At 39.8% G+C, this 14,299-nt stretch overlaps 1 protein-coding gene across 4 annotated transcripts in view; it reads right to left on the minus strand.

The window, feature by feature from the left end:
• The window catches only part of Ms4a19 (membrane-spanning 4-domains, subfamily A, member 19), a 40,013-nt gene continuing 25,714 nt past the window's right edge, over positions 1 to 14,299 (minus strand). For 2 of the 4 annotated variants that reach the window (XM_087608730.1, XM_087608735.1), the window contains exons 5-7: positions 5,269 to 5,385; positions 1,614 to 1,721; positions 1 to 177 (exon numbers count right to left, since the gene is read on the minus strand). In XM_087608730.1, the coding sequence (XP_087464856.1) occupies positions 1,614 to 1,721; positions 5,269 to 5,385 (225 nt within the window). In that variant the 3' untranslated portion in view covers positions 1 to 177. The remainder of the gene's footprint in view (positions 178 to 1,613; positions 1,722 to 5,268; positions 5,386 to 14,299) is intronic. The other 2 variants (XM_087608739.1, XM_087608741.1) reach the window with 1 other exon arrangement.

Genomic DNA, 14,299 nt, shown 5'->3' on the forward strand with positions numbered 1-14,299 from the left:
TTCACTGTTACCAGTTTTTATTAATGAAATGGAGGTGAGGAAATGCTAAGGAAGACTTAATAAAAAGCTGTTTCTTGAACAAAGTTCTTCACCATCATCAGACCTTCCTCCTTGACTGAGACCGTGACACTCTTCTTAATACACAGGAAAAGGGCATCATTGGTGATAATGATCAACCTGAGGGTAAGTCAGATGATAGGAAATTGCTGATTAATGTGATATAAGTTAAAAACTATATAATTTTAGTAGCATTTAAGTAAGAAGTAGTAAGAAGTCTAACGAGAATAGCCTTATTATTAAGAGTGTTACATAAAATTATGAGCTGATTTTTTTCCTTCTTTTGTGTTGTTCCTGAAACCCATGGTCTTATACAATCTAGCAAGGGCTTCATCTGAGATATACTTCCCAGATCAAACCATGTCTTGTTTTGTTTTGTTTTTAAGTTATTTTATCATTTTCTTCTGCTATTTATTTCCCTTCCCTCTCTTTTCCCCATCCTCTCTTTTCCTCTCTTGGCTCCTCAACATTTATATTTTATTTGGTATAAGTAAAAAAAAAATTCCATTCTTTCTCTTGTTCCTTTGTTCAAAGGATTACAAGTTTTTGGCTTTGTGTTTAAGTAGAGACATACAGACTTTAAAAAGACTTCTATTTGTGCACGAATGCTTTGCTTGAATGCATATCTATGCACCGTGCATGTTCCTGGTGCCTACAGAAGCTATAGGATAGTTGTTGGATTCCCTGGAACTGGAGTTATGGATGGTTGTGAGCCACTGTGTGGGTTCTGGGACTCAAACTTGGGTCCTCTGGAAGAGCAACAGGTGCTCTTAACCACTGAGCCATCTCTCTAGTCCCAGCTGTATATGTTTGAAGTTTATGAGTATTAGACTGTTACATGAATTTTCAACTCCCTATTTCGCTACTTCAGCTAAGGAAATTTTATTGAAAGGCAAATAGTGAGCTGCATATAAGTACCGTCATTTCTTTGGTGTGGCACATGTCACCCACATGTTGTTAAGAGGAAATGAAGCTTCTTGTGCAAATGCAGAGGCAACCACTGAGGCAAGGGAAAGTGTGAAATCTAAGGAAAATTTTTATCTGATAATGTCTTCTCTCTTCTTAATTTTTTATCACATTAATTACAGACAGAGGTTACTTAAGGAACTCCCTCTATGAATTTAGGTGGTAAACTAAACAAGGTGTATTTATGGAGGAAGAGGCAAGCGGTGAAGCTGGGGTAAAGTGTTTGTGGAGGTGCATAGTGGGAACTAGGGCCTGTCGTAGCGCTGAGTCTAAAACCTCCCACTGCACTCTATCCCCAACTTCTTATGTGTTTCTTCTGGTTATCAAATTGAGAAACACACTAATTCTACATAAGTCCTCTATTGCTAAGCTATATCCTCAGCCTCAACTCCCATCATATATGGAGACTTATTTAGTTTTGATTATGCAAAAAGCTGTTTAGTACATGAACAGTATTGTAAAATGTTTCCACTTACTTCTAGTCACACTTTAGAGATGACACTACCAATGATTAATTCTAACTTATCTGAACAAGGTATACCACAGAAGTTAGTAGCTTCTGTTCACCAAAGGAAGAATGATAGACTCACTTATTCTGTTTGTCTTGCTCTATAGGTCCACTCAGTTACCATGACTGCCATGGAGAACTCCAACATGGTGAACAGTAACAGATATTCTGTAAGCAACCTACCACTTTTCTGTATTCAAAAAGAAAAAAAGTCTTTACTTAATATTTTGCCTGATTTTTAAGAGTTTCTCGTATGTATATAATGAAATACCCATTTCTCCCTCCAGCTCCCCTTGTGTCAACCCGAAAATTCCCCTCCCAACATCATGATTTTTTTTTGTAGCCCACTAAGTCCAACTAGGACTGCCCATAGATGCATATATTTAGAGCCATCCACTGGACTAGTGACCATGTTATTACAAAAGTATGATTATTCTTCACACAGCAATTATCTGCTCCCAATAGCTCTTTAGAAGGCTTAGGGCCTGGTGTTCATCTACACTGTCTATGCTTGAATTTTAGTTGGCTTAATCTTGTATAGATCTTGTGCAGGTAATCACAGATGCTTTGAGTTCTTTATAATGATAGCCATACCATGTCCAGAAGATAGCATTTCATAGCGTTTCTCCTCATCCTTCAGCTCTTATATTCTAACTTTTCTGAAATGTTTCTTGAGCCTTGGTAAGTGGTGAGGTTCATAGAGATGTCAAATGTACCTAATATCTACAGAACAGTTCGTTAAACCACTAAACAATAGGCATTCTTTTTCTAAGTAGCCCATAGAACACATATTAAGACACAAAGAAAAGAAAATTTGAAATAAAATCCTGTATTCATCTGACCACAATGGAATAAAGCTAGATATCAACAGATGTAAAAACAAGAAAAACTGTATCAACTAACCGGACCTCCCAGAGCTCCCAGGGACTAAATCACTAACCAAAGAGAACACACAGTAGGACCCATGGCTTCATCTGCATATGTAGCAGAGGATGGCCTTATCTGGCATCAATAGAAGGGGAGGCCCTTGGTCCTGTGGAGACTTAGTGTCCCAGTGTAGGGGGAATGCTAGGGTGTAAGGCTGGAGTGGGTGGGTGTGGGAGTACCTTCCCAGAAATAAGGGGAAGGGGATTGGATAGGGTGTTTCTGGAGGGGAAACCAGGAAAGGGGATAACATTTGAAATGTAAATAAATAAAATAACCAATAAAAATAAATAAATTATAAGTTAAATTACAGGCACTGTATCAACTCATTGAGATTAAACCATATACTGTTGAATAACTGGGTCAAGAAGAAATCAAGAAAGAAGAAAAAAAAGCAATTCCTACAATTGAAAGAAAATAAAAACATAACATTCCCAAACTGACAGGACACAATGAAGACAATACAAAGAGGAAAGCTTATAGTACTTGTTGCCCAGATCAAAGAAGTTATCTCAAATTAACAATTCAGTGATGCACCTTAGGCCCTTTGCAGAAACAAGAACAAAACATTTCAACATAGTAGATAGGAAGAAACAACTAAAATCAGGACTGAAATTAAGGAAATAAAACCAAACAAAAGTAAGGAATCAATAAAATGAAGAATTGGTTTTTAAAAATAAAATAAGAAGATTGACAAACTATTAGGCATATTAAGTAAGAAGAAAGATAGAGAAGACCTAAATTAATCAAATAGAAATGAAAAGAGAGACATTTTAACAGCTTCCAACAAAATTCAGAAACCATAAAGACATACTTTAAAGTCTGTATTTCATAAGATGGTAAGACCTAAAGGAGATGGAAGAACGCCTAGATGCATTCAACATGTCAACATATCAGCATGTCAACATATCAACATGTCAACATATCAACATGTCAACATATCAACATGTCAACATATCAACATGTCAACATATCAACATGTCAACATATCAAACAAAACCTAAGAAGTAGTTGAAACATCTCCATGACTAGAAATAAGGTGGAAAAGGTAATAAAGTCCCCTAAGAAATACCACAAAATCCTACTGGACCTGGAAATAAGAATAAGCATTGATGCTACTCAAATCAATTCTGTGAAATAGGAGAGGAAAGAAGGTTCTTGTACTTGTCAGCTTTTATTGTCAACTTGACACAGCCGAGAGATACTTGCCAAGGGGGACTCTCAGCTGAAGGATTGCCTCAGTCAGACTGGCTTCTGGCCATGTCTATGAGGAATTGTTTTGATGGATGATTGATACTGCAGGTTCCAAAACACTGTGGATGCCATTAGCCTTAATCTGTTGAGTTAGGGTCATAGGAAAGCTAGCATGAAGCAAGACAGAGCCTGAGAGTAAGCCAGTAGTCAGCCCCTCCCAATAGTTTCTGTATCAGTTCCTGCTTGAGTTCCTTCCCTCTCTCCTTAGTAATAAACTGTGACCCGGAAGTTAAAGTTGTTTTCTCTCATAATTGATTTTACAGCAACGGAAAGCAAACGAGAACATTTTCTCAACTCTTACTTTTTAAACTCTAGATACAGTGGAAGTACATTTTATTTTGAAGTTTGACATAATTGGGCTTATTTCATGGTTCAGAAATATATACAATGACAATTTCCTTAGTTATTTAGTAAATGATACTAAAGGGAAACTGCATTTCCTATGTCAAAAATTGGTCATCTTATTTGTCTGTATTGATTTTTGTTAAGGCTCTATTCAGTGTGGTGAGATGACTTGGAATTTAACCTTGATTTGCATAAATGCTCTTCAGGTGACTAGACCCATGACTTTAAGAAGTAGCTAAACATTTGAAGTTTGCTTCTGTATTGAGTCAGAAATAAACAGATTTGTGTTTATATTCACATTTATTTATTGTGAGGTTTCTCTGAAGATACAAAGAAATAAGAAAAACGTAATGGTGAATTACAAACCAATATATTTTGGAACTAGTTCACTAACCATAACTCTTATATGTTGAAGTTAGGAGAGCTTTCTTAATTAGGTTAGCAAGATAGACACAACTACCTTGCATCAACTTAAAAAATCGTAGTTTCTAGGTCTTGGTTAAAAGTCCAGATGTTTTGGCCTCTGTAAAGACCCACACATAGAAGAAAACTAGTCCATAGACTAGACTCAATACCATGGCTTCAAATTGCTACATAATTTGCTCAGCACCCTTCCTTTTCTTTGTCCTCTTCATTCTTTCTTTTCACACCTAACAAATCTAAGTGGCTAAGTGTGCCTCTCTTCATAGTCCCATCTGTACAGGACAACAGACACACAAACACAAACAGCCTTAGACAGTTTTGCGTGGACTGCATAGCTTTACTATGCAGACTAGAGCACTTGCATTGACCATAAGTTTATAGCTAATATAAGTCCATATGGATGCCATTGTGGAAAAGCAATGTCTTACTCTAGTAAATTTGATCTTTTAAAGCCTTGGGAAAATTGGCCTTAGAGTTGTAGATTCCCTAGGAAGAAATGAACTGTCAATCATAAAAATATCATAGCAACAAGGAATAGCCAGGGTTGACTATAATGCTTCATCAATAAAATATCTGTATTGATATATATGTAAGATTTTACTCGATTACCCAAGGCTTTGGAATATAGCACGGACCTTGCTATACTAATATTTGGTAGGAATGTCCCAGATTAAACTGATGAGAAGAATCTTGTTGGTTTGACTAATACTTAAATACGATGATCCTCAAAGAGGAACTAAAGGCACAATTCTAAAATCATGATGCAATTCTCTCAGAAACTCCATACTTACATGTTGCCACAGGGAAGAGTCTAAACGCGAGGTAATTATCAGTTCGAATGTTGCTAAAAACACACCAATTAGTGTTGCGAAGATGCTTAGGACGTTCATTGTCAAGGTCCAAATCAGCTAGAACATATTAAAAAGTATTGTCCAGTAATTGCAACTCTTCCATATTTATTTCTGGCAAGTGTATTCTTGTAGGACTAGAGAAATTCTAATCTTTCTGGATTAGTGATATCAGCAAAAGGTTATCAGAACTGCAGAGGAGTGAGGCTTCTAGTAGGACCAAACAATTTGTTTTGTGGGGGGTGGGGGGATAATAAAACTTTTGCTATGACATGCATGTATTTTTCTATCTCTACAGGTAACTAATTGAATGCCTATTTTGTGCTGAGTCAGCAGATAAAGGGACAGAAAAGAAATGGTCTCCCCACTAGATAATCTTTAGATTGTTGGGAAAAGTGGAATGCATGTTAAATGCAAATGGAACATGAAGATGCATCCGTGATGTGGAGAAATTTACCATGTTACATAGCTTTATAATACCAGAAAGCTAATGTTACAATAAATTCTAGGGTTGTTGGACAGCAGGAAGACAAGATTTAGGGAATTTTCTTGGGAATACAGGTGCTATCTAGCTAGATTTTTTGATGATGTGAGGGAACTACACACCGTTGGAGGTCATTCTCCAGCCCACATGCTTGTCAGGCTACATACTCCAGACAATGCATGCGTTATAACACTGCTCATCAATTGCACTTTATCCACTTATGCTAGAGATGTGATTTATCATTTAATTTAATTTCACTATTGAGAAGAATATGTATTTCCCTGCCCATATTCACAGTATTTTCTTCCTAGTTAATATAACTAGAAAACAAATATGTTAATTTAAATCACTAGATTCTGAAACTTATCTCAAAGAACCATTTTTTTTTATTAACTTGAGTATTTATTATATACATTTCGAGTGTTATTCCCTTTCCCGGTTTCCGGGCAAACATCCCCCTAATCCCTCCCCGTCCCCTTCTTTATGGGTGTTCCCCTCCCCATCCTCCCCCCATTGCCGCCCTCCCCCCAACAATCTAGTTCACTGGGGGTTCAGTCTTAGCAGGATCCAGGGCTTCCCCTTCCACTGGTGCTCCTACTAGGATATTCATTGCTACCTATGAGGTCAGAGTCCAGGGTCAGTCCATGTATAGTCTTTAGGTAGTGGCTTAGTCCCTGGAAGCTCTGGTTGCTTGGCATTGTTGTACATATGGGGTCTCGAGCCCCTTCCAGCTCTTCCAGTTCTTTCTCTGATTCCTTCAACGGGGGTCCTATTCTCAGTTCAGTGGTTTGCTGCTGGCATTCGCCTCTGTATTTGCTGTATTCTGGCTGTGTCTCTCAGGAGCGATCTACATCCGGCTCCTGTCAGCCTGCACTTCTTTGCTTCATCCATCTTGTCTAATTGGATGGCTGTATATGTATGGGCCACATGTGGGGCAGGCTCTGAATGGTGTTCCTTCTGTGTCTGTTTTAATCTTTGCCTCTCTATTCCCTGCCAAGGGTATTCTTGTTCCCCTTTTAAAGAAGGAGTGAAGCATTCACATTTTGATCATCCGTCTTGAGTTTCATGTGTTCTAGGCATCTAGGGTAATTCAAGCATTTGGGCTGATAGCCACTTATCAATGAGTGAATACCATGTGTGTTTTTCTGTGATTGGGTTAGCTCACTCAGGATGATATTTTCCAGTTCCAACCATTTGCCTACGAATTTCATAAAGTCATTGTTTTTGATAGCTGAGTAATATTCCATTGTGTAGATGTACCACATTTTCTGTATCCATTCCTCTGTTGAAGGGCATCTGGGTTCTTTCCAGCTTCTGGCTATTATAAATAAGGCTGTGATGAACATAGTGGAGCACGTGACTTTTTTATATGTTGGGGCATTCAAAGAACCATCTTAATGTAAACCGTTATATGGTGCTTATTGATATCATTTCTTTTATTCTTTTGTAAAAGTCTCCCTTTATAGAAAGACAACCAGTGAAGACTATGGAGAATTCTATCTCAAACTGCCCAGAAAACTGTCTCCTTACAGGCTAGCTTTTACAGTGCTGGATGGTGTTACTCTATGTCTATCAATGGATTAAAGATATCAGCGGTCGGGGCTGGGGAGATGGCTCAGTGGTTAAGAGCACTGACTGTTCTTCTAGAGGTCCTGAGTTCAAATCCCAGCAACTGCATGGTGGCCCACGGCCATCTTTAATAAGATCTGATGGCCTCTTCTGGTCTGTCTGAAGACAGCTACAGTATGAATAAACAAATAAATAAATAAATAAATATTTAAAAAAAAGATATCAGTGGTCTTACCTAACACTGGACTTTGTGTGCTATAATACCAACCTGCCAGGTAAGTTATGCTCATTGGTACAATAGTGGTATGACTGTTGAGGGGGTAGCCACCTGATTTCTGATTAATTCTGAGATAGATTCTAATGATAGATTTCTTTTTTTTTTTTTATTAACTTGAGTATTTCTTATATACATTTCGAGTGTTATTCCCTTTCCCGGTTTCCGGGCAAACATCCCCCTCCCCCCTCCCCTTCCTTATGGGTGTTCCCCTCCCAACCCTCCCCCCATTGCCGCCCTCCCCCCATAGACTAGTTCACTGGGGGTTCAGTCTTAGCAGGACCCAGGGCTTCCCCTTCCACTGGTGCTCCTACTAGGATATTCATTGCTACCTATGAGGTCAGAGTCCAGGGTCAGTCCATGTATAGTCTTTAGGTAGTGGCTTAGTCCCTGGAAGCTCTGGTTGCTTGGCATTGTTGTACTTTTGGGGTCTCGAGCCCCTTCACGCTCTTCCAGTTCTTTCTCTGATTCCTTCAATAGGGGACCTACTCTCAGTTCAGTGGTTTGCTGCTGGCATTCGCCTCTATATTTGCTGTATTCTGGCTGTGTCTCTCAGGAGCGATCTACATCCGGCTCCTGTCGGCCTGCACTTCTTTGCTTCATCCATCTTGTCTAATTGGGTGGCTGTATATGTATGGGCCACATGTGGGGCAGGCTCTGAATGGGTGTTCCTTCAGTCTCTGTTTTAATCTTTGCCTCTCCCTTCCCTGCCAAGGGTATTCTTTTTCCTCATTTAAAGAAGGAGTGAAGCATTCACATTTTGATCATCCGTCTTGAGTTTCGTTTGTTCTAGGGATCTAGGGTAATTCAAGCATTTGGGCTAATAGCCACTTATCAATGAATGCATACCATGTATGTCTTTCTGTGATTGGGTTAGCTCACTCAGGATGATATTTTCCAGTTCCAACCATTTGCCTACGAATTTCATAAACTCGTTGTTTTTGATAGCTGAGTAATATTCCATTGTGTAGATGTACCACATTTTCTGTATCCATTCCTCTGTTGAAGGGCATCTGGGTTCTTTCCATTTTCTGGCTATTATAAATAAGGCTGCGATGAACATAGTGGAGCACGTGTCTCTTTTATATGTTGAGGCATCTTTTGGGTATATGCCCAAGAGAGGTATAGCTGGATCCTCAGGCAGTTCAATGTCCAATTTTCTGAGGAACCTCCAGACTGATTTCCAGAATGGTTTTACCAGTCTGCAATCCCACCAACAATGGAGGAGTGTTCCTCTTTCTCCACATCCTCGCCAGCATCTGCTGTCACCTGAGTTTTTGATCTTAGCCAATCGCACTGGTGTGAGGTGAAATCTCAGGGTTGTTTTGATTTGCATTTCCCTTATGACTAAAGATGTTGAACATTTCTTTAGGTGTTTCTCAGCCATTCGGCATTCCTCAGCTGTGAATTCTTTGTTTAGCTCTGAACCCCATTTTTTAATAGGGTTATTTGTTTCCCTGCGGTCTAACTTCTTGAGTTCTTTGTATATTTTGGATATAAGGCCTCTATCTGTTGTAGGATTGGTAAAGATCTTTTCCCAATCTGTTGGTTGCCGTTTTGTCCTAACCACAGTGTCCTTTGCCTTACAGAAGCTTTGCAGTTTTATGAGATCCCATTTGTCGATTCTTGATCTTAGAGCATGAGCCATTGGTGTTTTGTTCAGGAAATTTTTTCCAGTGCCCATGTGTTCCAGATGCTTCCCTAGTTTTTCTTCTATTAGTTTGAGTGTGTCTGGTTTGATGTGGAGGTCCTTGATCCACTTGGACTTAAGCTTTGTACAGGGTGATAAGCATGGATCGATCTGCATTCTTCTACATGTTGCCCTCCAGTTGAACCAGCACCATTTGCTGAAAATGCTATCTTTTTTCCATTGGATGGTTTTGGCTCCTTTGTCAAAGATCAAGTGACCATAGGTGTGTGGGTTCATTTCTGGGTCTTCAATTCTATTCCATTGGTCTATCTGTCTGTCTCTGTACCAATACCATGCAGTTTTTATCACTATTGCTCTGTAATACTGCTTGAGTTCAGGGATAGTGATTCCCCCTGAAGTCCTTTTATTGTTGAGGATAGCTTTAGCTATCCTGGGTTTTTTGTTATTCCAGATGAATTTGCAAATTGTTCTGTCTAACTCTTTGAAGAATTGGATTGGTATTTTGATGGGGATTGCATTGAATCTGTAGATTGCTTTTGGTAAAATGGCCATTTTTACCATATTAATCCTGCCAATCCATGAGCATGGGAGATCTTTCCATCTTCTGAGGTCTTCTTCAATTTCTTTCCTCAGTGTCTTGAAGTTCTTATTGTACAGATCTTTTACTTGCTTGGTTAAAGTCACACCGAGGTACTTTATATTATTTGGGTCTATTATGAAGGGTGTCGTTTCCCTAATTTCTTTCTCGGCTTGTTTCTCTTTTGTATAGAGGAAGGCTACTGATTTATTTGAGTTAATTTTATACCCAGCCACGTTGCTGAAGTTGTTTATCAGCTTTAGTAGTTCTCTGGTGGAACTTTTGGGATCACTTAGATATACTATCATGTCATCTGCAAATAGTGATATTTTGACCTCTTCTTTTCCGATCTGTATCCCTTTGATCTCCTTTTGTTGTCTGATTGCTCTGGCTAGAACTTCAAGAACTATATTGAATAAGTAGGGAGAGAGTGGGCAGCCTTGTCTAGTACCTGATTTTAGTGGGATTGCTTCAAGTTTCTCTCCATTTAGTTTAATGTTAGCAACTGGTTTGCTGTATATGGCTTTTACTATGTTTAGGTATGGGCCTTGAATTCCTATTCTTTCCAGGACTTTTATCATGAAGGGGTGTTGAATTTTGTCAAATGCTTTCTCAGCATCTAATGAAATGATCATGTGGTTCTGTCCTTTCAGTTTGGTTTTTTTTTTTTTTTTTTATTAACTTGAGTATTTCTTATATACATTTCGAGTGTTATTCCCTTTCCCGGTTTCCGGGCAAACATCCCCCTCCCCCCTCCCCTTCCTTATGGGTGTTCCCCTCCCAACCCTCCCCCCATTGCCGCCCTCCCCCCATAGACTAGTTCACTGTGGGTTCAGTCTTAGCAGGACCCAGGGCTTCCCCTTCCACTGGTGCTCTTACTAGGATATTCATTGCTACCTATGGGGTCAGAGTCCAGGGTCAGTCCATGTATAGTCTTTAGGTAGTGGCTTAGTCCCTGGAAGCTCTGGTTGCTTGGCATTTTTGTACTTTTGGGGTCTCGAGCCCCTTCAAGCTCTTCCAGTTCTTTCTCTGATTCCTTCAATAGGGGACCTATTCTCAGTTCAGTGGTTTGCTGCTGGCATTCGCCTCTATATTTGCTGTATTCTGGCTGTGTCTCTCAGGAGCGATCTACATCCGGCTCCTGTCGGTCTGCACTTCTTTGCTTCATCCATCTTGTCTAATTGGGTGGCTGTATATGTATGGGCCACATGTGGGGCAGGCTCTGAATGGGTGTTCCTTCAGTCTCTGTTTTAATCTTTGCCTCTCCCTTCCCTGCCAAGGGTATTCTTTTTCCTCATTTAAAGAAGGAGTGAAGCATTCACATTTTGATCATCCGTCTTGAGTTTCGTTTGTTCTAGGGATCTAGGGTAATTCAAGCATTTGGGCTAATAGCCACTTATCAATGAATGCATACCATGTATGTCTTTCTGTGATTGGGTTAGCTCACTCAGGATGATATTTTCCAGTTCCAACCATTTGCCTACGAATTTCATAAACTCGTTGTTTTTGATAGCTGAGTAATATTCCATTGTGTAGATGTACCACATTTTCTGTATCCATTCCTCTGTTGAAGGGCATCTGGGTTCTTTCCATTTTCTGGCTATTATAAATAAGGCTGCGATGAACATAGTGGAGCACGTGTCTCTTTTATATGTTGAGGCATCTTTTGGGTATATGCCCAAGAGAGGTATAGCTGGATCCTCAGGCAGTTCAATGTCCAATTTTCTGAGGAACCTCCAGACTGATTTCCAGAATGGTTTTACCAGTCTGCAATCCCACCAACAATGGAGGAGTGTTCCTCTTTCTCCACATCCTCGCCAGCATCTGCTGTCACCTGAGTTTTTGATCTTAGCCAATCGCACTGGTGTGAGGTGAAATCTCAGGGTTGTTTTGATTTGCATTTCCCTTATGACTAAAGATGTTGAACATTTCTTTAGGTGTTTCTCAGCCATTCGGCATTCCTCAGCTGTGAATTCTTTGTTTAGCTCTGAACCCCATTTTTTAATAGGGTTATTTGTTTCCCTGCGGTCTAACTTCTTGAGTTCTTTGTATATTTTGGATATAAGGCCTCTATCTGTTGTAGGATTGGTAAAGATCTTTTCCCAATCTGTTGGTTGCCGTTTTGTCCTAACCACAGTGTCCTTTGCCTTACAGAAGCTTTGCAGTTTTATGAGATCCCATTTGTCGATTCTTGATCTTAGAGCATGAGCCATTGGTGTTTTGTTCAGGAAATTTTTTCCAGTGCCCATGTGTTCCAGATGCTTCCCTAGTTTTTCTTCTATTAGTTTGAGTGTGTCTGGTTTGATGTGGAGGTCCTTGATCCACTTGGACTTAAGCTTTGTACAGGGTGATAAGCATGGATCGATCTGCATTCTTCTACATGTTGCCCTCCAGTTGAACCAGCACCATTTGCTGAAAATGCTATCTTTTTTCCATTGGATGGTTTTGGCTCCTTTGTCAAAGATCAAGTGACCATAGGTGTGTGGGTTCATTTCTGGGTCTTCAATTCTATTCCATTGGTCTATCTGTCTGTCTCTGTACCAATACCATGCAGTTTTTATCACTATTGCTCTGTAATACTGCTTGAGTTCAGGGATAGTGATTCCCCCTGAAGTCCTTTTATTGTTGAGGATAGCTTTAGCTATCCTGGGTTTTTTGTTATTCCAGATGAATTTGCAAATTGTTCTGTCTAACTCTTTGAAGAATTGGATTGGTATTTTGATGGGGATTGCATTGAATCTGTAGATTGCTTTTGGTAAAATGGCCATTTTTACCATATTAATCCTGCCAATCCATGAGCATGGGAGATCTTTCCATCTTCTGAGGTCTTCTTCAATTTCTTTCCTCAGTGTCTTGAAGTTCTTATTGTACAGATCTTTTACTTGCTTGGTTAAAGTCACACCGAGGTACTTTATATTATTTGGGTCTATTATGAAGGGTGTCGTTTCCCTAATTTCTTTCTCGGCTTGTTTCTCTTTTGTATAGAGGAAGGCTACTGATTTATTTGAGTTAATTTTATACCCAGCCACGTTGCTGAAGTTGTTTATCAGCTTTAGTAGTTCTCTGGTGGAACTTTTGGGATCACTTAGATATACTATCATGTCATCTGCAAATAGTGATATTTTGACCTCTTCTTTTCCGATCTGTATCCCTTTGATCTCCTTTTGTTGTCTGATTGCTCTGGCTAGAACTTCAAGAACTATATTGAATAAGTAGGGAGAGAGTGGGCAGCCTTGTCTAGTACCTGATTTTAGTGGGATTGCTTCAAGTTTCTCTCCATTTAGTTTAATGTTAGCAACTGGTTTGCTGTATATGGCTTTTACTATGTTTAGGTATGGGCCTTGAATTCCTATTCTTTCCAGGACTTTTATCATGAAGGGGTGTTGAATTTTGTCAAATGCTTTCTCAGCATCTAATGAAATGATCATGTGGTTCTGTCCTTTCAGTTTGGTTTTTTTTTTTTTTTTTTTTTTTTTATTAACTTGAGTATTTCTTATATACATTTCGAGTGTTATTCCCTTTCCCGGTTTCCGGGCAAACATCCCCCTCCCCCCTCCCCTTCCTTATGGGTGTTCCCCTCCCAACCCTCCCCCCATTGCCGCCCTCCCCCCATAGACTAGTTCACTGTGGGTTCAGTCTTAGCAGGACCCAGGGCTTCCCCTTCCACTGGTGCTCTTACTAGGATATTCATTGCTACCTATGGGGTCAGAGTCCAGGGTCAGTCCATGTATAGTCTTTAGGTAGTGGCTTAGTCCCTGGAAGCTCTGGTTGCTTGGCATTTTTGTACTTTTGGGGTCTCGAGCCCCTTCAAGCTCTTCCAGTTCTTTCTCTGATTCCTTCAATAGGGGACCTATTCTCAGTTCAGTGGTTTGCTGCTGGCATTCGCCTCTATATTTGCTGTATTCTGGCTGTGTCTCTCAGGAGCGATCTACATCCGGCTCCTGTCGGTCTGCACTTCTTTGCTTCATCCATCTTGTCTAATTGGGTGGCTGTATATGTATGGGCCACATGTGGGGCAGGCTCTGAATGGGTGTTCCTTCAGTCTCTGTTTTAATCTTTGCCTCTCCCTTCCCTGCCAAGGGTATTCTTTTTCCTCATTTAAAGAAGGAGTGAAGCATTCACATTTTGATCATCCGTCTTGAGTTTCGTTTGTTCTAGGGATCTAGGGTAATTCAAGCATTTGGGCTAATAGCCACTTATCAATGAGTGCATACCATGTATGTCTTTCTGTGATTGGGTTAGCTCACTCAGGATGATATTTTCCAGTTCCAACCATTTGCCTACGAATTTCATAAACTCGTTGTTTTTGATAGCTGAGTAATATTCCATTGTGTAGATGTACCACATTTTCTGTATCCATTCCTCTGTTGAAGGGCATCTGGGTTCTTTCCATTTTCTGGCTATTATAAATAAGGCTGC

Source organism: Rattus norvegicus, chromosome 1 (assembly GCF_021556685.1).
Source record: "Rattus norvegicus strain SHRSP/BbbUtx chromosome 1, alternate assembly SHRSP_T2T, whole genome shotgun sequence".
Lineage (NCBI taxonomy): Eukaryota > Metazoa > Chordata > Mammalia > Rodentia > Muridae > Rattus > Rattus norvegicus.